Below are 25,894 nucleotides of genomic sequence, written 5' to 3'. Positions count from 1 at the left end.
CAACCTGTGGCACCTGCTCACCCCACTCCTGATTCGTCTCCAGCTCAGCACCCATGACACACACGCCCGATCAGACGATGAATTGAGGGCCCATCGTGATAACATTTCATCATTGTCATCATCATCTTTTCTGATTAATCTATTTCAGGGTCGCAGTGATAACATCATGAGGCCCAAAATCATAATTTCTATGTGCTTTTATCAGTTAAATCAGTTCAGCAAATCACAAATTCGTGTTTTAATTGTGTTTTACAAAATTTCTCATTTCTACAGAAAGATTATTTGATTTTCCTTTCTAAGCTTAAATAAGAAAATATAAAAGAGCATATTATCTACACAGAGCCGCCTTCTGTACATTTATTAATGCAAAAAAATACTGTATTTTTGCTTAATATTGACACATATGTTGAGAAAATATAAGAAAAAAGTGGTATGTGCTATCACTTGCTATCATTAGCCAACGCCTAAACGTTTGCATGTGACGTTATGTGAGTTTTAGAAAAACAGACAACCCAGACTGTAATGAACATCAGCCAGTCACTGTTTAGAAGTAAGATTTACCCATTATGGTATTTATTCATTAGAATTTAGATTTAAATTGGTGGATTGATTGTTTGATTGAGTAGAATGATACAAATGAATGATCAGAAGAAATGATAAGACATCACCACCTTGAGAGGGTGCCATGGAATTTTTTCATCTCCTAAGGATAAAGTTAACATAAACTGACATAATAACGACAGAATCATTGTTTCATGTTCTGAAGGTGTCTAAAAATACACATGGATGCTCTGTATATGTTGGGAGTTCATGTAAAACTAGTAGTTGATAACTGGGTACAGCATTCATTAAGAGCTCGCCAGTGTAGAGGTTGCTTAGAAAAAAATTACTAATATGTTGTTGAATGATATAAAATATGGGGATGGTATACACAGTGTAAGATGGGACGAATTTTCCCTACACTAACAAAGTGAAACAGTTCATAAAAAGCCTGTCTGTTTGATATCATTAATTTGGTCCCCACAATCCGTTATTGCGTGGCATAACACATAACAGCCTGTTGTCTCTGTCCAGACAATATGTTTATCTTCATATTTGTGATAATACAATATATTATCTTCAATAAACTTCACAAGAGATGGAAAATCATAAATTTCAAAACATTTGTTTACACCCAAATGACAACTATACCGTTTAGAAAAGTGTACATTTTATCCTTGACCAACCGTTAAAACACTTGCATATCAAGATTGCTTAAAGTTTCTAAGCCATTTCTGTTTCTCGGGTGCAAGACCTCTAAAATAGGGATTGTTCAACCTCCCAAATATATGCCTTGGCTTAATATTTTATTTAAAATATCTTTATATTACCTAAACAAATAATCAATGGTTATTCTAATCAAATGATATTCTTCATTCTCTGTGAAAATTCAAGTTTTATTCTGTTATTCAAATATGACGGTAGCTTACAAATGAAATATATCTCCAGTACCCCAATTCAACAACATACATAAACCTTAACATGATAGAAATCTGGCTATTGGTAATGGTTGAGCATGATTTGCAGATATCGCAAAGCAGTTTAGGTATCATTCTAGGCTTGTTTTCCTGAAGTGTTAACCTTATCGTTAAACAGTACAGAGAGCATCACATTAAACACACTCTCTACAAGTGAAGAAAATCTTAATTGTACGAAGCTCTTGGGAAACTGGTCCCTGATTAGTTCTCATTAAGTTATCAAGTGATAAATACGTTAATTATCAGTTAAGCTGGGGCCAATGCACTGATTTGCTCAATAGTGCAGCACTGACAAAACTGCGCATCTCCAAAATGGTCATTTTCAGTAGCTTGGCAAACTTTGAATGAACGTTAATGACACACGACTCGTGTCCAAGTGCTTTTTTGACATTGTTATGGCTCCAGCCATTATGAAAATCTAACATAGCTTTAAGAACAGCAGTCAATGTGTAGATACATTATTAGTTGTTAATTATGGTTGTCAAATGGTTCATGATTTTAATACATCACCCTAGGAGAACCTGCTATTGAAATAGAAGTTGGACATTACATCAAGGTTCTTTTAAATTTAAAGCCACATCAAATTGCACATACCCTAAAGAACCATTCACTGAAAAGTTCTTTAGGGAACCACAAGTGATTTTTCTATCGTATTGTTCCAAAGTATCTGCAGCAATGCTATTTATATTACGATTGCAATCACTGAGTTAAGGTTCATACACAGGCAATCCTAATCCTGCAGATAGCTATTTAAGTTACTTACCAATATGCTTTGATAATAAACTAATTAAATTAGATATAATACTAAATTCTGAAGTGTTATTTTATCTTACATACATTATTAATTGGTAAAATGTTATATGGAATAAAAAAATTGAATATACAGTACTGTTTATAACATCATCAGGATCACGTTTTATTGAAATTACGTTCAGACTTATTCGTAACTCATAATCTTACAAGCAGAATTTCATGTCATTTATAAAATCCTAACTTATTTTAACACAATGTTTTTGCTAGAGTTTAACAGTGATTTGGTGGCCTTGGTCCATAGGTGTTATGTTTAAGATAGTGTAGAACTGGATTTTAATATTAATAAAAACTGACAATCCTGTATTATAGCTCTCACGATCTTAATGTTCAATACCGCACTTTAAACCATAGTGAAATTACATAATTATTAATTTCTTAAAAGAACAGTGCATGTTTATATTCCAGAGGCTATTTTGAGGCCCACACATTCTTTTAGGCTGTATGTAAACATGATATTTCAAAATATGAATTATAATTATATATGCAATACCCAGAATTACAGCAGACATTAAATGATTTCTAACTTTCTAGAAACTCTTAACCCTGATAAAAGCCTTTATCAAGTCTCAGTGCAAATATGTATACTGTATAACTGTAAAACCAATGACTGTAGTTTTGAAGTAAAACATTGGCAATTATTTTGCATTTAAACTGCTTAAAGTCAAATACAATTTAAATCTATATTCATTGACCTTTTATTATTTATTTTTCTCAGTTAAAATACAAAAGTCTAATCACCACATGTATTGGTTATTAGAATGTATATATCATAACTGTGAGGCAAAAGTTTGTCACGTTTCAGGAGAAAAAATACACCTTTGTAACATTCAATGCAAGTTTATGTAAAATGACGATATACCAAGTAATTTTGGACTACTTCTCTTGGTTCGTTGCTCATGTGATTTAGTGGCACTAAGGGCTGCTAAGTTGAACTGAGGCCAGAAAAATGAAAAAAGGACAAAATAGAGATAGAGTGTTCTGTCCTATGAAGGATGATGTAAAGATATAAAGTTAAAGTCTAATAAAAGAGCTGTACTTACACTGCTGTGAAGGTGCGCTGAGTCCTTGTGTTGATGCTGAGCGACCAGCAGTGACATTAACACACTCTAGGTTGCTTTGCCACACAGGAAATAGTGTTGTTTCATGAGTTCCTCTAGCTACCTCACAAGAATACTTCAATTACTTAAAAATTACTACATTCTCCACAATTCTCTGTCCCCCTCCTTCCTCCCAAACCACCTCCAGAATGTTTATTGTGTATATTCACATATTTTGCATACTTTATATTTGATTTATGTAATTTTACGCAGTAAAATTGGGAGACACACCAATCAAAGTGCATTATATGTTAAAGATGCCGGCAAAAGTAGTGTCAGTCTAAAGTAGTTCAGCTCAAGGTCTCTTATTTGTCTTATTTTAGTGTGGTTAACCAGGTGTGGAGTCCACTAGTCCACATATTTTTACTCACTATGGTACAACAGTCACACTCTATTTTAATCTATTTAGTTCTGTTTGGATATACTTGTTATATGTATGGTTTTATGGATTTTTAGTTCATTTATTCATAAATACTATTGCCTGAAACAAGTAAAAGTTCCTTTTTGCATTTATTAAGTTTGTATTATCTTAAGTATAATCTGCATTGTAATCTAGCTAACATGTCTGCTTGTGCTGTATAGTGGTCAGGGCCCCCATTGGACCACCACAGAGCATGTATGATTTGGGCGGTGGATCATTCTCAGCACTGCAGTGACACTGACGTGGTGGTGATGTGTTAGTGCATATTGTTCTGGTACTAGTGCATCAGGCACATCAGAGGTGCTGGAGTTTTAAGTCCTTCAGTGTCACGGCTGGACAAAATCTCCCAAAAAAAAAAAAAGTAAATTTTCAGTAGGACAAACAAACAAATAAATAATTTTTAAAAATGTAAACGAAGGTGAATGTTTAATAGATTTTATTCCTAGTCACTTTCCTAAACAATTGAGTTTCCATTGAATATGTGGAATATTAACCGTGTAAAAAACTGCTGTTTAGCAAGCTAGTTTTATTCAAAATATATTTTAGCCTAGAGTTGGCTTTATTCACCTTGTGCTGTCTTGTATGTGAAATAGTTTTTTGTTAGTTAACCCAAATATTTTACCTCCCAGCTGTTTATATGTGTGTTTATAGCCACCTGCAGATCTAAAGCCCCACATCTGTAGCGGTGCTAGCGGGGAGCACGGATCTGCTGCTAGTTCAAGTTGGTGCAAATTGTAAGGAAGCACACACAGTTGTACAAGCACAAAAGGTTTATTTCAAGGTGTAGACATAGTTAAACAAAGAAATCACCAATCTGGAACATCTCAAACAGACTTCAGACTTAGCTAATCAAGGCTTAGGCTAAGCTAATCATCTTTTTACAAAGTGGCTTGAAAAATATTGTATTTTTATCAGCCTCAGGAAAATATACTTTGTACAAACTCTGGGCTCAAAGAAATAACAATACGAAAGGTTCTCATGTGACTCTCTGATTGTTGTAAATGCCCAACTAACACTGTTGCTAATTTATAAAGATGAAGATAAAGATATATTGTAATGAATCTTAATCAGCATTTTCACATTTCTACAACAGAATCATATCTTTAATAGACAATTTGTTTCAGAATATTACTACATTATCTGCAGATGCATTATTGCCATGTTAGATAAACAAATGATTCACTTTAAACTCCTTTAAACAAATGTCTCTATGATTATCTTTCTCTGTTTCATATTTGTTTTTCTGATGATCTAATCATAGATAATCATACTGATGTCTGGGAAGTGGCGGTGGTCTGTCTTTCCTTCCAGATGGATGTGGTCTTTTGGGAGAAAACAATACACACAATATAAAAGTTTGGAAAATACACATAATAGGCAAAAATTTTACTGATTGTTAACCATTATATAAATAACAAAAATTATTCAATATTTGTAAATGTTTACATTATTCAGTATTATGTGTTTCTTTATTTACAGCATGTACCACATGCATACAGGACATATATAACATGGTCCGAGACTACCCTTCATTCAATTTAAAGTAAAAACAGCAAATAGGCACAAATTTAACTAAAAGTAATATCAAAATTTAATGTATCTACTTTTTGCATTTATTACAGGTTCCATTATATTCAGTAGATATGTAAATATGTGGCCACACCTCCAAAGTTCAATCTGAGAAGAGATTCTCTTGTGTGTTTGTGTGTGTGACGATCCAAGTAATCCCAAACATATTCAGTGATGTTGAGGTCTGTGCTCTTTGTCATACGATGCTTTAGAAATAGGTTTATGAATCATTGTGAATACGGGATTGCTAGGAATATTAGTATATTTAATATAAAAGGAGGGAAAGGTACCTGTCACACTGGCAGTAATTCCTGGTTTTGAGCGGCTGCCTCATAGACTTCAGTTTTGTAATCTTTCTCTGAAGAAGAAAAAAATCTTTACTTTTTTCTTTTTTCATATTTAACCCCCAACCACCCCCCCGCCCCCTTTTTTTTCCTTTTTCTTACCCTCATTCGTCTGTTCCTGCGATGAATCAATACAATGCTGGCAACTAATGCAATTAGAAGAACACCTCCAGCTGCCACTGTAATCCAGACCCACCTTGCAATACCATTAGATGATCCACTGCGCTCTGGTAGATTAAAATAATAATTAGACATACAATATTTACATACATACAAGTGGGGTCAAAGATTTATGTACCTCTGGTCTGTTATTTTAAGTGAAAGCAAATAAACTGTGCACACCCAGCGCGCATAATCTCTGTACAATACTTTGGAGCAAATGCACATGCATCTATGGTCTCAGTGCACAATACCAAATGTTTGGGTATTTAACCCCACAGCATTGGGCTGTGTAGAAGTTGAACTATGTTCTCTGGAGTAATGGAGCTCCAGGCAGTGCCTTTTGGATTGTGTTGGAGTGGGGCCATGGCCTTGATGTTAGAGAAGCGAGCCTGAGGCCGGAGGGTCACTGTTTTCAATTCCCAGGACCAACAAGAAATTATTCATTTGTGGCTTTTGTGCCCTTTGAGAAAATCATTGTGTATTCACTACCACAGATGGCTTAAATGCAGAGAAGCAATTTCCCTAAGGGGATCAATTAAGGTATTCCTTCTTTTCTTCTAATCATCCAACATCTCACAAATACTATTGTGTTAAAAATGGTTACATCCTGTAAAGCCTTCCCAGGACAGTTGATGCTGTTGTTGCAGCCGAAAGTGAGATGAGCTTATTCCAAAGATTTTGAATGGAGCCCCATCACTCCAGAGAATGCGATTCCACTGTTCCACAGTCCAATACAGGTGTGTTTTATATTCCTGTAGCCAATGTTTGACATTTAGAATGGTGACATTATGTTGCTCCAGAGCATGTCATTTTTGGATCCAATAACTGTGGCGATTACCCAAGCTGAAGGTCTGTGTCCAAAATGCTTGTTGATGTCTATCATTAAATGTTGTTGGATTGGATGCTATGGATTTTTGGACATATACTGTACTCGGTTAACTTCCCTTAAGCTGTGCTTGTGCTTACCAGAAACAGCCTTGCTCACTCCCTCAACCTTCAGATTTAACTCAGTAGTAAGATGTTTGTTGCCTTCAAACTCCAGTTTGCAGACGTACAAACCAGCATCAGCAGACTTCACCTGAGAGACGGAGGGAGGGAAAAGTATTACAATTTCCAGTAAAATGGAAAAAGAAGGAAAACGTAAAACTTCCAAGATGCAAAGGGTTCTCACATTTTTCAGTTTCACAGTAAAGTTGGTGCTGAGTTTTTCATTCTTGAATTCAATTGTTTTTGAACTGCTGTCCTTAAGCCATGTCAGACCACTGCTTCCTTGGTTTGTTAAGGTTGGAAAGTTGCGGTTATTTGGGGGATGACGTGACCACCCTCCTCCAACTATACGCAGATTGCCCAGACAAGAGAGAAAACAGGTCAGCTCTGCATTGTCTCCAGCAGCAACGGATATGTTGTTAGAGGATTTTAGTGGACCTGAGGACCAAAACAGTGAAATTTGAGTTATAAGGTTCAAAATAAACCTGTACTGTTGGCAGCAATCCTGAACAAATCAGTACATTGGCCTCGAGTGTCAAAACACCACAGCATTTGGAAAGCAAACAAAAAATTTTTAAGTTGACATGTCAACATTAAGGGGCGACACAACAAAATTTAGGACAGTCTAAATACATTAAAGCAACTAAGTAAAATAAATTAAGGAATTAATGTTAAAATTGCTGTGTTCTCCATTTATCTTTTCATGCTTTCCTCCCAGTATTTACAGATTGGCCTAGTAATAAAAAAAACACTTTAACTCTACAGTGCCCCCTACATGAGCTACACCTTCCCCGGAGAAGGGACCAGGGACCAAAAGAGTGCAATTACTGTTATGAAATAAAACTAAGGGTTTCAGTTATTATGAGTGGCAACACAAGGTAACAATCATGTATGATACGACTGTATTTCCTTCAGTTAATATTTTTCATGTTATGAAAGAGCTATACACAGAAACCTAGTGGCAGAGATTCTGTTTCAAATCTGTTTCAGAGATAGCCACCCTTTTATGGGGAACCAACACTGTAGAGCAGGGGTATTTAATTTAAATGTATTAAGATGCAGTTAAAGAAAATTGCCTCAAGCCAAGGTCCAGAACATCAAATAGTCTTTTATGATCAGTTCTATACCCTGTACACTGAAGTAGCCTAGTAATCAATATATTATGTGGTTAACATCTGAATGTCAAATCAAATTACAATTACAGTAAAGATTCAGAATATTTCATCAATCCTTGTCAGTTTTCACACTGAATTGGACGAAGAATAAATAACAAATGCTCAAAATAAAATATTTTCGGTTGGTCTTATCTGAAAAACATTAGTCTTATCAAAATATAAGTAACATTCAATAAAGTACACAAACCAACGACAGTGATGCCCACTTCCATCTTCTTCACCACAGATCCCCCATTATCTTTGACCTGACAGGTCCAAATTCCTGCCTCGGTTGGGGTCACGGAGCTCAGGGTCACTGTGTTTTCTGGACTTTCATAAGGTTTATCACCTGGAGGCTTTATCCACTGAACCTGTGCTGTTGAACCTCCACCAACTTCACACTTCAGAGTCACATCAGTGTAGATCAGCACTGTGTCTGAAGGACTCACAGACGCTGGGAAGAAGTACAAAGCAAACGTTCTCATTTTGGTAAAATTTCTCCACTTCGCTGCCATTTTGACACTTATTTCTCGCGTACAACCAGGCTTCTATTTCTTTGATTGAGAAGATAGTTATGAACTCAAACCCACAAGCCACTGTAACATTCCAAACCAGTGATACATATAATGACTGGTAAAATATTTTGTGAGGTCTGGCTCAAGATTTAACTTGTTTTTAACTTTCTTATTATATATATATATATATATATATATATATATATATATATATATATATATATATATATATATATATATATATATATATATATATATATACAACTTTCCCAGTGTATATTTCCCCACAGAATGCAAAGCCTTCTAAAGTGTCTGGAATAGTTCAGTCAGTAAAGTTAAAAATGTCCTGTTGGGTCTTGATAAACATTCTATTCTTAGCGAAGTTAGACAGCAAGCATGGATTAACTTGTGGTATCGGCTTTAGATAATCTCACCTGTAACTACATAAATTTGGTGTTCCTGTATGGTAGGTTGATTACTTTGAGTCCATCCAATGCAGCTGTATTTCCCAGAATCACTCAACTCCAGTGAAGGAATGGTCAGCTTATTTCCATTCAACTTGGCTTTCTGAGCAAGAGCAATTTTGCCTTTAAAAATAAACCATGTTTCACATGAAATAATCCTTAACATGAGCACAGTGTCATTCACATATAAAAATAAAAAAAGATATGTTTGAGGGTAGCATGAATTTAGTCATTCAAAAGTTAAAAATCATTAATAGATACCTTTCTTTGGTAATCCCCTCTTGTCCATTTGTATGATACGGGCATCATTGTATTTCCACTCATACTCTTTGTTGAAGTCTGCATCTCCACAGTCCAAAGTCACTGTCTCTTTAATTTTACTGTATTCCACTTTAGCTCCTTTCACAGTCAAGAAAAGTGCTGAAATGGAGGGAATGGTCAGTAAAAGAGCGGTCTTTACACACTCTACATTTGGAGAAAGGCTTCAGTACAATTTAGGGACTGACTCTTAATCATTTCACTCACCAAAAGTGAACCAAAGCAGGGTTTTTGATGACGACATTTCTGGCCATTCAGGTTGTGAAAGGTGAAATATTATACTAAAACTAAATAACAAAACAAGTGAAAAATAGTTAGCACATCGTCTACAGGCAACACATTTAATTTGTCATTTTACTGGAGATTTAAAGTCCAATGTTTCTGTTTCTGTTTTAAGTTTAACATATTGGGGCAAAATAATCTGCATACAGCCGATATTCATCCACAAATCTGTTTGACTCATTTCATAATTGCACTGCAGTAGGAAAAAAAACATGGTGTCTAAACATGCATAAGGGATTTTTTTTTTATTTTCATTGCTAGTACAATTTTTAAATGTGTTCAGCAAGTCAACCACACATTAAAGGGTTCAGATGTGTGTTCGCATTGTTCTCTCAATCAAACGTCAATTAGACCAGGTGTGCACAAACATTTGCACATAACCATTTGTCAGCTTGAAGAGTTCTGTTCCAAAATGTTGCAGATTTATTTTTTAAGAACTTTATATTGAAAGAAACGTAACAATAATGTAAAATAAAACATGCTGTTAATGTATGGTTTAAATGGATGGTTTTGCTCATAGTTTATTCCATCCATCCATCCATTATCTGTAACCGCTTATCCAATTCAGGGTCGCGGGGGGTCCAGAGCCCACCTGGAATCACCGGGCGCAAGGCGGGAACACACCCCGGAGGGGACGCCAGTCCTTCACAGGGCAACACAGACACACACACACATTCACTCACACCTACGGACACTTTCGAGTCGCCAATCCACCTGCAACGTGTGTTTTTGGACTGTGGGAGGAAACCCACGCGGACACGGGGAGAACACACCAACTACTCACAGACAGTCACCCGGAGCGGGAATCGAACCCACAACCTCCAGGCCCCTGGAGCTGTGTGACTGCGACACTACCTGCTGCGCCACCGTGCCGCCCTCATAGTTTATTGTTATTGTTAATTTTTCTTGTATCTGTAAAGTCTATTTCAATAGTCATAAAAATATTCCTAAAATTCTCAAAAAATATACTTTTTTGAAAAATATAATTATTGAAAATGGTCAAGAATGTGTTTAGGGGGTAAAAAATTATACCTATGTGTACAATGAACATTTGCTGGGTAACTGACACCAGCATTTATTTTAATGTTGATAAATATGAATTGTCTTAATGCATTTATATTTGATTTTTAAAAGGGTATGAGGAGGTCATTTATTTTCACATTTACAGACTAAATCTTTATTTTCTTTAATAATGACAGTAAAAGCAGTTATTCTTTTTATTTACCAGTGGTTTCTGAATCGAAGAGCTATTTCCGTTCTTTCATCTTTCAGGTTTTAATGTACACTCTTCTCTAAAAGTGTGTAGTTTACTGTTGAGTATCTGATGTAATTTACATAAAACATGAGTAATTATGTAATGTTAATAATTTAACTATTAAATATATAGATAAAAAAATAAAGTAATTATATTTTTATATAACAACTATTTATTTGCTGAATATTATAAATCAGGGGAAAAAATTATAGTCAAAAAGTATGCATTTGTCCTGTGCAAAGATTTTTTTTCCTCAGAATAAAAAAATAAAAAGTAACAAAACCTGTTTAAACTGAACTCAACAGGATGCATCTGACAAACGCTGCCAAAAGTTTTACACACGATTGTGTATATAATATTTTTCTTAAACTGTACAACGCACAGGCCTCTGTGGACTTTTAAATGTGCTTTGGATATAATTTTTGACTTTTATTTTTGAAATAAAACAAAATAAATTAATATTTAAAAAAAATGTCAGCTGTTAATTAATGTTAAATATACTTCAGTTGTTACATTACTATCATCTTCTTCAAATAAATTATTACACACGTATATAGTAAATCATTCAGGATCTGTGTAGTTTACTCAAAAACTAGGATCAAAATACATACAATGAGAAATGTTTGATACTTACAGCAGAGCTGACCTGAAAAGACTGTTCTCTCTGAGAAACTTAACACACAATGGAGTGAGAGTGAGTGAGAGAGAGAGAGAGAGAGAGAGAGAGAGAGAGAGAGAGAGAGTTAATCCACCTCTATGGTGTAACTGTGCACTGGGTAGGGAGCAGGATGCTATTTTAACATACCGCCTGAGGAAGTAAGAAAAAGAGAGAGATATTCCACTTTAGTAGGAGCTTCTAATGAAGTGTGGAGTGGTTTATTGAGAAGAACGATACTTTCAGTGTTGCTGTAATCACATCACAGCTAGTTGCCAACACGGAAAAAAAAATTGGTGGAGGACATAACGTTGCCGATTCAATCGCGACTTGAATTTGTAAGTGATTCTTTGGGTGGAATAATTGACTGGATTGTCACTTAAGATGTTTAAAGCTGTATTTCTTTTGAGATATATTCCACATTAGTTATCCACATTAGTGTAGCCTGGCTGCGGTGCTCACAACCTCAAACCAGAGCAACATTTTATTGAAGATCTATAAATCAGCAGCACTCTAGGAAGGGAGATGATGTGTAGATCAGCGAATCTTTGTAGCCTTGTTCACAGCTTAGGTAAAAGATACTCAGGTTTGGTTTTTTGTTTTGTTTGTTTTTTCTTTGCTAGTTTGTTTTTTTTTTCCCCAGGCGAATACATTTTAATTTTAATCATTTAATTTTCTAATAATAATTTACAAAAACTATTCAAAAACGGTTTAGCTTTTCAGTTCTTAACAGCTATTGATCTTGAAAAGGCTGTTATTTTCTGTTCATACCAAACTACACAACTCAAGCATATTGAAATGATATTCAAGTGATATTTATTTATTTATTTATTATTTTTTTAAAGAGGACATATGGTCACCGTAAATAGTCAACACATTGTGTTGGTGCGTTATAGTCTGTAAGGGTTTAATCTCTTATTGGCAGCTGGCAGCAGGAAGCACCTGTCAATGGCAGCAGCCATTCAACCATTGGAAGATGCCAGTCAATCAGTGGCAGCCCAGTCAACCATTGGCAGCTGCCAGTCAATCAGTTGTGGATACAAGTTGATAGGTGTCTGCAATCACCGGGAGCTGCCTGTCAAATGCATTCTTCTCACCAGTAGTTTTCAACACATTTTATAATCCAGTTAGTTGTGGTGTAACTGTAAATGGCTAGTAACTTGATAAACTGGTTGGCAGCCCATTGCTCCAGTTGTGTTTACTGTCCCAGTGTGTGTTAATAATTGCTTGTTTTCACATTTAATATATATACGGTGCCTTGCGAAAGTATTCGGCCCCCTTGAACTTTTCAACCTTTTGCCACATTTCAGGCTTCAAACATAAAGATATAAAATGTAAATTTTTTGTGAAGAATCAACAACAAGTGGGACACAATCATGATGTGGAATAAAATTTATTGGATGTGTCAAACTTTTTTAATGAAACTGAAAAATAGGGCGTGCAATATTATTCGGCCCCCTTGCGTTAATACTTTGTAGCGCCACCTTTTGCTGCAATTACTGCTGCAAGTCGCTTGGGGTATGTTTCTATCATTTTGCACATCGAGAGACTGAAATTCTTGCCCATTCTTCCTTGCAAAACAGCTCGAGCTCAGTGAGGTTGGATGGAGAGTGTTTGTGAACAGCAGTCTTCTGCTCTTTCCACAGATTCTCGATTGGATTCAGGTCTGGACTTTGACTTGGCCATTCCAACACCTGGATACATTTATTTGTGAATCATTCCATTGTAGATTTTGCTTTATGTTTTGGATCATTGTCTTGTTGGAAGACAAATCTCCGTCCCAGTCTCAGGTCTCTTGCAGACTCCAACAGGTTTTCTTTGAGAATGGTCCTGTATTTTGCCCCATCCATCTTCCCATCAATTTTGACCATCTTCCCTGTCCCTGCTGACGAAAAGCAGGCCCAAACCATGATACTGCCACCACCCTGTTTGACAGTGGGGATGGTGTGTTCAGGGTGATGAGCTGTGTTGCTTTTATGCCAAACATATTGTTTTGCATTGTGGCCAAACAGTTCGATTTTGGTTTCATCTGACCAGAGCACCTTCTTCCACATGTTTGGTGTGTCTCCCAGGTGGCTTGTCGCAAACTTTAAATGAGACTTTTTATAGATATCTTTGAGAAATAGCTTTCTTCTTGCCACTCTTCCATAAAGGCCAGATTTGTGCAGTGTACGACTGATTGTTGTCCTATGGACAGACTCTCCCACCTCAGCTGTAGATCTCTGCAGTTCATACAGAGTGATCATGGGCCTCTTGGCTGCATCTCTGATCAGTCTTTTCCTTGTTCGAGATGAAAGTTTAGAGGGACGGCCGGGTCTTGGTAGATTTGCAGTGGTCTGATACTACTTCCATTTCAATATGATTGCTTGCACAGTGCTCCTTGAGATGTTTAAAGCTTGGGAAATCTTTTTGTATCCAAATCCGGCTTTAAGCTTCTCCACAACAGTATCTCGGACCTGCCTGGTGTGTTCCTTGGTCTTCATGATGCTCTCTGTGCTTTGAACAGAACCCTGAGACTATCACAGAGCAGGTGCATTTATACGGAGATTTGATTACACACACACACACACACACACATATATATATATATATATATATATATATATATTAAACAAGACCTAGACTGACAAAAAATTTACAATAAAGTTTGGGCACCTTATTATGTATTCAGAATATGAATTAGTCCTGTTTACATTCATACATTCTTTCTATTCATCAATAAATCATTATTCATTATTTTTACAAATACTAAAAATGGAGATACAACAGCAATAAGAGTCACAGTATTCAAACTTCAACTTCAAAAAAATAAGTATATATGTTCTTAAATACAAGACTCAAGGACTTAACTCAAGGACTTTGTCTTTAGTTGAATAATCAAGCATTGGAAAACAAGAGTAGCATTCAAACAAATTTATTAACACATTTAAATATTCACATTACTCTTTTATCAACAATTATAATATACAATGTGCCTTGCAATTCCCATATTATAAGCTCAAGAGCCATAAATGCAAAAACTTCTGTTCATGTTTGTGGAGCAGTGGCACTGTTCTCTGTAATGACAGTTCTCCCTGTCAATACTTTTGTGATGAATTGGGAAGTTGCCGATAAGATGGGGTTATCATCATCCAATATCCTGACATCACTAATGCTCTTCAGGCTGAATACAATGAAATCCTCACAGCAATGCTCCAGTCTTCCCTGGGCATTAGAGACAAATGCAGGATAAACTATAACAAAGGCAGGATAAACTCTTTTAATGCCTTTTTAATTTTCCATTTAAGAAGAAACAATGAATGAGCAGGCATCCCAATACTTTTGTCTATGTAGTGTGTACAATGTGATTAATTCAAACATAAAGAAGCCAATATTTTCCAATTCACAATAATAAGCCTTATTTTACATAGTAACAGATTGGTAGGGAGAGACAAAAAGAGGGATGAGAGTACAGCATGGTTAAGTGGCACTGTATACCTAATTTGTTATAAACAACAAAAACCACAGGCATTCTGTCCTTACCTTCTTGCTTTCAGTTTATTCATCCAAGTCTTTGGAGAGGTCCCAATCATGAGCAAAGGTCATTTCTGCCTGATATCGGTGGAACCCCTCCAGCTTTTTTAAGATTAGGATAGTGACTTTGTAGTGGGAAATATGTATAAGTGCAAATAACTGAGAACTGAACAACTAAGAAACTAACTTAGTGCAACTGAATCCATAACATATTACCTCTGGTGTGATGACGTTAAGCACGAAAGAAACATTTGTCAGTTTAATAACTTATTACTGGTCAGTTCATAGAGCTACTTCACATACATTTATGCCTCCTAAAATTTTCTTCATGGCTCTAACAGGTCATAATGTTATTTATGCTAACTTAGCAACAGAGCTAGCAAAACAAAATGTACAGTACACGTTTACGATACGTTGTCGTCATTCTACTAGCTAATACAAATCTTACACTTTCAATGTTACTAATTTAACAAATGTTTGTAGTATAAAGTCTGTCATGTTTCGTCCGGTTAATTTTCACATAACTAGCTAAATGAATAGAAACAGAAGCTTACCTATTAAAACCATTGGCAGCTCCATCCCAATACCACTAGCGAACACCGGCAGCCACTGACTGCTCCTTCCTGCTGCCAGCTACCAATTACAGATTGATAAAATACAGTGTAATATGTATTTTAAAGCGATTTCAATATTGTTTTCATCTGAAGTTAAATATTTCTGCTTGTGAGCTGTATTTAAACCTCATTGTAGCATGTGGATCAGATTATGAAAATTAAAGATGCACTAGGCGATTTCAGTGGAGTGCCAGTCTGTTATTGGAGTTCACTTATCAAGCCACCAGAGGTCACACATTCTGAAGCCCAATAAGTTCACTACTGCATTAAATAATGAGGCTAAATAATTAATTTAAAAATAAGGCTAGTGTCCAAACAAGCAAACTACAACAAAAAAGGCACCCACTCAATCCTGGAATTTACTTTTCCAAATAGTTTTTCTCATGCAGTGAATGTGTGTGTCTGTGTCATCGCTAAATTAATTATTTTTAATCATGGACTTAGTGTTTTATAGTTTATTTGTACTTGTTAGAAAATGAAATAAAATGTACCTACGGCTGCTTTAACTAGTCTGATTTCAAGTCCTCATCAGAAGTTCTGAAAGCTCTGAGGTAATTGCAGCAGTTAGCTTGTGATCAGGGTTCAAAGGATGCTGAAATCTGTGATTGGCTGAAGGTGAAAATGATTGAAAGGTTTCCCTCTCATTAACCCACACCCACTGCAGTTAAAGTTTACCAGAACAATCTGTGTTTTTATTGATAGGTATTACCAGGGAATATAATACCTCATTTAATACACACAAATACATACAAACATTTATTTACAAAGGAAAGATTAGTTACAAATGCATATATGTTAGCATCACACTGTGAGTAATATATAAGCAGGAAAATGCAGCAAATAATCACAACTGATCAGTTCTAATAAGCACTTTAATACAAATAATGTTCAGCCCTGTATTGACTTCTGGGTAATGGCGGTGAGAATTCTGCCATTCTTTCGTTCTGTAGGCGTTCACAATGAGCCTTTCACTAAGAGAACTGTTGGAAGAAAATGCTATTGTTAATAAGATTCTTGAGCATGAAACCAAAGATGAAAATAAACCATTTAATATAAAATGCTAAAAATGACATGTTAATATACGCACTCATTTTTGTCTTACCCTGTTGTACATTTTACAGTAATGTTTCACTGCGATGATGGAAATCAGCACAATCAGAATGACCAAGGCTGTTAATATGGCAACAAAGGCCCATGATATCGGACCCACTGCTGGTGCAAAATAAGTAAGTACAAATGTAATGAGTGGTACAGCGTATATAGGCCTGAGAAAGACATAATGGGACATGACCAATGACATATGAGACTAATTAACTTCAGTCATGGAATATGAACTATACAGTGCTAGTGCTGTGGTTTACACATTACATGGTGTACTAGATACTTTAGGTGGTGTTGAGACATTGAGCTTATCTTGAGATTGAAGCTCAGAAAGTCAGTGTTACACTGTTGTCGTTAAAGCTATGTTCTTCAGTCTATCTTCTAGCTGTGGTACTTACCAGTGACCATTAGATTTGTTACAGTCTTTAGGGTTTTTTCACCCTCAAAGACCATGGTACAGACATACACGCCTGTGTCATCAACCTCCAGCTGAGAAACAATGATAAAGAAGGTAAATGTACCTTTCAGTAAAACAAGAGTCAGAAAAGCAACAAAATATTGAAACTAGTGGCGTCAACTGATTCAAAATGTAATCTAATGAATCACAATTTTCTGAGAAAATGAAGGCTACTGCTGCACACATGAGGGTGTAAGAGAGAGAGAGAGAAGCAAGAAGAGGAGGGGGGTCTAGGACAGTGTTAATTATGAGCTTTAATACATTTTCCAGTAAATATATAATATAATCTACTTTCTGAACTCGACGTGGAGGAGGATGTTGTGTCGAAATTTGGTAGAGTGATTAACCTGCATTAAAACCATTTTTTCAAGGGAATGTTTAGGATTGTGGGTACAAGCAGTCCTAGCTTTGTGTCTTTAAGGTGGAACTGTGTTTTTGATGGGAAATAATGACAGTTGTTTGTACGAGGCTGAAGTTTGTCTGTGAGTTTTTAATCACTGTTTTTATTACCACAGAAACTCATTTGTAACTTGAGATTTGAAGCACTATTTGTAATGCAGTTAGCCATCTCACGAGTTTGGAGACATTTCCACCTTAAGGGATCCGAAACAGCAACAAGAAGTTAATAATATTACCCACTGGAATAGAGCAATACTCCTTTCAGTGCTTGCTTTTCAACATTTGGAGTTCTCTCTATTGTGTTAATAACAGACTGGAGAACTAATGGTGAGGAAACACCTGAATGTGTTTTTTGATTGCAGTCGTGAACTTCGCCTGTAAAGTTTCCAGATCGTTGATGTGTCTTAATGCAAAAACAATACTACAGTTATTTTCTATGAACATGTAGCATCCAAATTAAAATGAACAAACACATCCCTTTACGTTTTTATCACAAATACTCTGAACATTATTTTTTAAATTTTATTTTTTTGGGACTCTGTAAAACAATTTTTTTAAAGATTATGAATGTTAGCCCTATCATCAAGAGTTCACAGGTTTGATCCCCAACAATGCCACAGATGTCCAAGACTGAGAATCCAGGAGAGCACAGCTGACCTGGTTCTCTCTGTGATCCATCATTCAACATGATGATATTCAACACAGCATCTGTCAGCTAGCATGAAGGAACTGGGGAGTTAGTGTTCTCTTCCAAGTGTGTTGAGCTCCAGTGCTGTTGCATAATGGAGAGTTACAAGTCTCAGAAGAAGTATGATCTAGCCAGCACCCTCCCAGCTTTGTAGCATTCTGTTTTTTAGTTGTGAGTGGAATTAAAATACTGGAAGCTGTTATCGATTGTATGCTACAGATGTGCGTGAATGAGGGTGAAACCAGTTAAGGGTTCTCACTTTACTCAGTGTCACGGAAAAGTTGGTGCTGAGCTCCTCGTGGCTGAATGTGACTCTAGACGAAACATTAGTCTTATCCCAGTACAGGCGTTTGAGGTTGGTGCTTAAGGTTGGTAAGTGGATGTTACCAGGGGGATTCCGTGACCACCCCCCTCCCACTATTTGTAGATTGCCCAAAGTTGGGAGGAAACATGATAGCTCTACACTGCCTCCTAAGGGAGCTACAATTTCCCGAGGGGATGTTAGAGGACCTGAGGAATAAAGCAGAGTAATTAATTATAATATACAAACAGTACTTTATTTCTACCAGTTATCATGAGCTAATATGGTACCCTAAAGCAGTGGTTCCCAAAGTGGGGGGCTGGCCCTCTGTGGGGGGTAATGGAGCTATTGGGAGGGTGTGCATCAAGGCAAATGAATGAGGTGCATATTGCATGTCAATTTGAATAAATCCATTGTAACGTACATTTGTCAGTTTATTTAGTTTTGTTTGATATAAAGTTGTAATTTAGTATGCATTACAATATTTCAAATAAATTCCAGAGGAGTCTGGACATGTTCGTTTTTGTCGGAGTGGGGATGTGAAAGACAAAAAATATTCTCATATACAAAAGTGGGGCACTCCAGAAAAAGTGTAGGAACCACTGCCTTAAAAAATCAAAACAGCATCTGGGAAACAAACAAGAGACAAGAGCATGATAATATTAAAAGAGGTTATAACATTGATATTAACATTAAAATTATGTTCTTCTTAAATATTTTACATTCTCTTTTAACGCTGTCATATTTCCAACTATTTTATGGTTCACAAATGCTGTTGTGCTTTGACACTACAAGAATAGTGGATACAGACCAGCAGCTTTGGCTTAAAACACAAAAAACATAAAATACAGAGATAAACTATTAAAGTATAACAACTTTCTCTTAAAATGGGAAAAGATGGAGCAAGTAAAACTTCAAAAATGCAAAAGGTTCTCACATTTTTCAGTGTCACAGTAAAGTTAGTGTTGAGTTCTTTAGTGATGAATGCAACTTTTTTAAAATGTTTTTCTTAAACCATTGCAGACCACTGCTTCCTTGGTTTAAGATTGGAAAGTGGAGGCTATTCGGGCGATCACGAGACCACCCCTCCACCGACTATATGCCGATTGCCCCGAGAAGGGGCACCTCCACCCTGTACACTGAAGTAGCCTAGTAATCAATATATTATGTGGTTAACATCTGAATGTCAAATCAAATTACAATTACAGTAGAGATTCAGTATATTTCATCAATCCTTGTCAGTTTTCACACTGAATTGGACAAAGGATAAATAACAAATGCTCGAAATATAATTTTTTCGGTTGGTCTTATCAGAAAAACATTAGTCTTATAAAAATGTAAGTAATGTTCAACAAAGTACACAAACCAATGACAGTGATGCCCACTTCCATCTTCTTCACCACAGATCCCCCATTATCTGTGACCTGACAGGTCCAAATTCCTGCCTCAGCTGGGGTCATGGAGCTCAGGGTCACTGTGTTTTCTGGACGTCCATAAGGTTCAACACCTTTATCTGGAGGCTTTATCCACTGAACCTGTGCTGTTGAACCTCCACCAACTTCACACTTCAGAGTTACATCAGTGTAGATCAGCACTGTGTCTGAAGGACTCACAGACGCTGGGAAGAAGTACAGAGCAAACGTTTTCATTTTGGTAAAATCTCTCCACTTCGCTGCCATTTTGACACTTATTTCTCGCGTAAGACCAGGCTTTTATTTCTTTGATTGAGAAGATAGTTATGAACTCAAACCCACAAGCCACTGTAACATTCCAAACCAGTGATACATATGATGACAAAATATCTCACCTGAAACTACATATATTTGGTGTTCCTGTGTGATAAGTTGCTTATTTAGAGTCCGTCCAGTGCAGCTGTATTTCCCAGAATCACTCAACTCCAGTGAAGGAATGATCAGCTTAACTCCATTCAACTTGGCTTTCTGAGCAAGAGCAATTTTGCCTTTAAAAATAAACCGTGTTTCACATGAAATAATCCTTAACATGAGCACAGTGTCATTCACATTTAAAAATATAAAAGATAATGTTTGAGGATAGCATGAATTTAGTCATTCAAAAGTTAAAAGTCACTAATAGATACCTTTCTTTGGTAATCCCCTGGTGCCCACTTGTATGATACGGGCATCATTGTATTTCCACTCATACTCTTTGTTGAAGTCTGCATCTCCACAGTCCAAAGTCACTGTGTCTTTAATTTTACTGTATTCCACTTTAGCTCCTTTCACAGCCAAGAAAAGTGCTGAAATGGAGGGAATGGTCAGTAAAAGAGCGGTCTTTATACACACTCTACATTTGGAGAAAAGGGTCAGTACCGTTTAGGGCCTGACTCTTAATCATTTCACTCACCAAAAGTGAACCAAAACAGGGTTTTTGATGACGACATTTCTGGCCATTCAGGTTGTGAAAGGTGAAATATTATAATAAAACTAAATAACAAAACAAGTGAAAAATAGTTAGCACATCGTCTACAGGCAACACATTTAATGTATGGTTTAAATGGATGGTTTTGCTCATAGTTTATTGTTATTCTTAATTTTTCTTGTATCTGTAAAGTCTATTTCAATAGTCATAAAAATATTCCAAAAATTCTCAAAAAATATACTTTTTTGAAAAATATAATTATTGAAAATGTTTAAGAATGTGTTTAGGGGGTAAAAAATTATACCTATGTGTACAATGAACATTTGCTGGGTAACTGACACCAGCATTTATTTTAATGTTGATAAATATGAATTGTCTTAATGCATTTATATTTGATTTTTAAAAGGGTATGAGGAGGTCATTTATTTTCACATTTACAGACTAAATCTGTATTTTCTTTAATAATGACAGTAAAAGCAGTTATTCTTTTTATTAACCAGTGGTTTCTGAATCGAAGAGCTATTTCCGTTCTTTCATCTTTCAGGTTTTAATGTACACTCTTCTCTAAAAGTGTGTAGTTTACTGTTGAGTATCTGATGTAATTTACATAAATTTACATAAAACATGAGTAATTAGGTAATGTTAATAATTTAACTATTAAATATATAGATAAAAAAATAGTAATATATAGTAAAAAAGTAATTATATTTTTATATAACAACTATTTATTTGCAGAATATTATAAATCAGGGAAAAATATTATAGTCAAAAAGTATGCATTTGTCCTGTGCAAAGATTTTTTTTCCTCAGAAAAAAAATTAAAAAATTAAAAATAACAAAACCTGTTTAAACTGAACTCAACAGAATGCATCTGACAAACGCTGCCAAAAGTTTTACACACGATTGTGTATATAATATTTTTCTTAAACTGTACACCACAGAGGCCTCTGTGGACTTTTAAATGTACTTTGGATATCATTTTTGACTTTTATTTTTGAAATAAAACAAAATAAATTAAATTGGATTTCTCCTTGTGGCTCTGAGCTCTCTTAGAGTTTAGCGTCCGTGACTGTGCTTAACATCTGCCACGAGAGTACCTGTGTTGCCCATGCTATGAGGATTATTTCGGGATTATTTCTCTGGCTTCTACTGGGCTGTTACGGCTGCAACTTCCATTGTGGCCTTATCATGACGACAAGGAGGATAAGGTACTCTTTTGGTGAACTTTTTACACTCCGAAATGCACAGTGTAAAACTCCTGCTCCTCTAATGATCCATCGTCACCTTGGTATTTTGAGACGACCTAAATATTGTCATCGGGGTCTTGGTCGGACATATAACTACTATCTGCACCCTAACAATATTCCCTCGCTGTGGTCATCGTGTCGCCGTAAATCTTCCCAGGCGACGGCAGGCTCAACTGATCATGCAAATAACCGGAACCTGTGTTACGTGTCTACAACATCTCTACACGCTCCGAGCACTGATCATAATCTTAAATGTGCTCTGTTTAATGTTCGTTCCTTAAATAATAAGGCAACGTTTTTCGCAGATATTATCCAGGAACATGACATTGACCTGCTTTGTCTCACGGAAACCTGGCAGCGGCCCAACGAGTATTTTTCGCTCAATCAGACTCTGCCTCCACACTATCAATACGTGGATAAACCTCGTTTAACTGGACGAGGAGGAGGACTTGCAGTGGTGTACAGCCCTGGCCTCAAAGTTAAAACAGTTTTAATCCCAAATATGACATCGTTTGAGTGTTTGGCACTGTTGGTCTCTGCTGTTAAACCTGTATTGGTTCTGCTTATATATCGCCCCCCAAAAACCTCATCTGTTTTTGTGGCAGAGTTTTCTGAGCTAATCTCCACACTTATTCCTGTTTATTCTGATTTGTTGCTGCTTGGTGACTTTAATATTCATATCAATTCTGGTAACTGTTTGTTTGCTAAAGAATTTCTTAATGTTTTACAGAGCTTTGATATTTCTCAGCACGTTGATTTCCCTACACATAACAAGGGCCACACCTTGGACATTGTTTGCTCTATGGGTAAAACCCCTTTTAATGTGAGAGGCATTGATCTGTGTGTATCTGACCATAAAGCTGTGTTCTTTGACTTTCCACTATCATGTCAACATCGAGGGCAGCGTCAATCACGCCAGTTTACATTCCGGAGCCTTAAAAATATCAGTCCTCCTGCTGTTATGGAGATGCTCAGTCAGAGCCCGGTACCTGATTGCTTAGATCCTGATTTGCTAGTGACCCACTATGACGAAACATTGTCACATATTTTAAACCACCTGGCACCTCTAAGAACACGCTTGGTTACATTTTCTCAGCCTGCTCCCTGGTACACTGCTGAGCTGCGCCAGCTGAAAGCTGTTGGTCGCCAGCTTGAACAACTCTCAAACAGAACTGGCCTGACTGTGCATGCCCTTGCTTACAGTGATCATGTCTTGTTTTATAAGAAAAAACTACAGGAAGCTAAAACACTCTATTATTCTGATGTTATTCTTGGTGCCCACAGTAACCCTAGAGCTCTCTTTTCTACTGTTAATAAGCTATTGAGCCCTGTGAAAAGTTTCCCTTTGGTTCCTTCAGCTGAACTCTGCTCTCGGTTCATGGACTTTTTCAATAATAAAATACTTACAATTTACTCTCAGTTCCAGCCCACTGCAACCAGGCTAAACATTCCACAACTATCTCCTCAGTTTAGCAGCAGCTATTTTTCCACCTTCAATACAGTAAACCAACAGCTTGTTTCACAGATTATTAATTTCTCAAGGGCAACTTCATGTCAATTAGACCCTTTTCCTACACAGCAGGTGAAAGCCTGTTCTCCACTTATCTGTCCTCTTATTACCAAAATTATCAATGCTTCACTTAGTTCAGGAATGGTCCCAGCTTCTTTGAAACTGGCAGCTATTACTCCAGTTCTCAAGAAGCCTGGCTTAGATCCTGAGAACCTCGCAAATTATAGGCCCATCTCTAATCTCCCTTTCCTTGCTAAACTGTTGGAGCGAACAGTAGCTGCTCAGTTAACAGAACATATTCAATCATGTGATCTGTTTGAGGTCTTCCAATCAGGTTTTAGGAGGAATCACAGTACTGAAACTGCTCTTGTTAGGGTTGTCAATGACTTGCTGATGTCAGCTGACCAAGGACTGCTGAGTCTTCTTGTACTGTTGGACCTTACTGCAGCCTTTGATACAGTGTTTCATAGCCTTTTACTTACTTGGCTCCAAAACATGGTTGGCGTAACTGGTACTGCATTAGCTTGGTTTCAATCGTATCTTTCTGGTAGGCAGCAGTTTGTTTCAGTGGGAAGTTTTCGATCTGACACATGCTCCTTGTCACATGGTGTCCCTCAGGGCTCTATTCTTGGCCACTGCTTTTTATTTTGTACATCCTTCCTCTTGGTGACATCATTTGACATCATGGGCTGCAGTTTCACTGTTTTGCTGATGATGTCCAGATATATATTTGTACAAAACCTTCCCACAGCTTGCCACCTAGTGCCTTGCTGAAATGCTTAACTGATGTGAGGGCTCGGACGATCGAGATCTTCCTGAGCTTAAATAATAAAAAATTTGAAGCCATCATAATTGCTTCTCCTGCAACAGTCAGGAGGCTTAGTGACACAACTGTTTGTATCCCTGGTTTTGTTGTTTCTACCTCAACACTAGTGAGAAATCTCGGAGTAATTTTTGATTCTACATTATCGTTTGACTCACATATTAACAACACATGTAGGACAGCCTTCTACCATCTTAAAAATATCTCTAGTATTCGCCCTTTTCTCTCTCTCACTGCTGCCGAGACCATAGTCCATGCATTTGTTACTTCCAGACTTGACTACTGCAATGCTCTGTTGTGTGGCCTCTCTGCTCGGGCTTTGAGCAGGTTCCAGTATGTGCAGAACTCTGCTGCTAGGGTGCTGACCCATACAAGATCTTGGGAGCATAGTCCTAAGTCGTCTTCATTGGCTTCCAGTGAAGTACCGAATACAGTACAAATTGCTTGTGTTGGTGTTTAAATCCTTGCATGACCTTGCCCCTTCTTACCTAAGTCGTCTACTGCAACCATACTCTCCAGTGCGTACTCTTCGGTCCTCAAGCCTCCATCTGCTTGAGGTCCCACATTTTAAGCTAAGCATCATTGGAAATAGAGCATTTTGTGTTGCGGGTCCAAAGCTGTGGAATAGTCTTCCTGACGAGCTTGTTCATCTTTACATGTTTTTAAAACCAGACTCAAAACTCATCTTTTTAAACTAGCATATGGATCATACTATGTATATGTCTCTATGTGCATTTACCTTTTATTGACTTTTTATTTTCATTTTTATTTTATTTTTTTATTATCTATTGTACAGTGTCCTTAGGTCACTTGAAAGGCGCTTTCAAATAAAAATTTATTCTTCTTATTATTATTATTAAATTAATATTTTAAAAAATGTCAGCTGTTAATTAATGTTAAATATACTTCAGTCGTTACATTACTTTACTCTCATCTTCTTCAAATAAATTATTACACACGTATATAGTAAATCATTCAGGATCTGTGTAGTTTACTCAAAAACTAGGATCAAAATACATACAATGAGAAATGTTTGATACTTACAGCAGAGCTGACCTGAAAAGACTGTTCTCTCTGCTCTCTGAGAAACTTAACACACAATGGAGTGAGAGTGAGTGAGAGAGAGAGTGAGAGAGAGAGAGAGAGAGAGAGAGAGAGAGAGTCCACCTCTATGGTGTAACTGTGCACTGGGTAGGGAGCAGGATGCTATTTTAACATACCGCCTGAGGAAGTAAGAAAAAGAGAGAGATATTCCACTTTAGTAGGAGCTTCTAATGAAGTGTGGAGTGGTTTATTGAGAAGAACGATA

General features: G+C 36.6%; 3 protein-coding genes across 5 annotated transcripts in view; all 3 read right to left on the bottom strand.

The window, feature by feature from the left end:
• Nucleotides 1-3,409, bottom strand: part of cd4-1 (CD4-1 molecule) — a 30,589-nt gene extending 27,180 nt beyond the window's left edge. For both annotated transcript variants that reach the window (XM_066682355.1, XM_066682353.1), the window contains exon 1: nucleotides 3,371-3,409. The gene's annotated coding sequence lies outside the window, so the exon portion shown is untranslated. The remainder of the gene's footprint in view (nucleotides 1-3,370) is intronic.
• Nucleotides 3,410-4,589: 1,180 nt separating this feature from the next.
• On the bottom strand, nucleotides 4,590-11,581 carry LOC136708090 (junctional adhesion molecule-like). Its single transcript, XM_066682360.1, has 10 exons — nucleotides 11,533-11,581; nucleotides 9,569-9,648; nucleotides 9,305-9,463; nucleotides 9,014-9,166; nucleotides 8,273-8,518; nucleotides 7,095-7,348; nucleotides 6,890-7,001; nucleotides 5,864-5,988; nucleotides 5,708-5,775; nucleotides 4,590-5,170 (listed from the first exon to the last, which is right to left on the bottom strand). Exons 2-10 carry the CDS (start codon nucleotides 9,603-9,605, stop codon nucleotides 5,104-5,106), a joined length of 1,221 nt encoding a protein of 406 aa, XP_066538457.1. The 5' UTR covers nucleotides 9,606-9,648; nucleotides 11,533-11,581; the 3' UTR covers nucleotides 4,590-5,103.
• A 4,816-nt stretch (nucleotides 11,582-16,397) lies between these two features.
• On the bottom strand, nucleotides 16,398-25,663 carry LOC136708092 (lymphocyte activation gene 3 protein-like). 2 transcript variants are annotated; one of them, XM_066682366.1, is made up of 9 exons: nucleotides 25,630-25,663; nucleotides 20,991-21,070; nucleotides 20,725-20,883; nucleotides 20,434-20,586; nucleotides 19,993-20,244; nucleotides 18,585-18,835; nucleotides 17,180-17,270; nucleotides 16,783-16,892; nucleotides 16,398-16,660 (listed from the first exon to the last, which is right to left on the bottom strand). In XM_066682366.1, the coding sequence occupies exons 2-9, from the start codon at nucleotides 21,025-21,027 to the stop codon at nucleotides 16,652-16,654; spliced, it is 1,062 nt and encodes a 353-aa protein (XP_066538463.1). In that variant the 5' UTR covers nucleotides 21,028-21,070; nucleotides 25,630-25,663; the 3' UTR covers nucleotides 16,398-16,651. The 2 variants fall into 2 exon arrangements, with proteins under 2 accessions (XP_066538463.1, XP_066538464.1); XM_066682367.1 differs by having other exon boundaries at nucleotides 16,783-16,889.
• Nucleotides 25,664-25,894: the final 231 nt, after the last annotated feature.

The sequence above is a fragment of the Hoplias malabaricus genome, chromosome 10 (assembly GCF_029633855.1).
Source record: "Hoplias malabaricus isolate fHopMal1 chromosome 10, fHopMal1.hap1, whole genome shotgun sequence".
Classification (NCBI taxonomy): Eukaryota; Metazoa; Chordata; class Actinopteri; order Characiformes; family Erythrinidae; genus Hoplias; species Hoplias malabaricus.
Note: the sequence above shows the minus strand (reverse complement) of the source record. Positions and strands in the feature narration are given on the sequence as shown.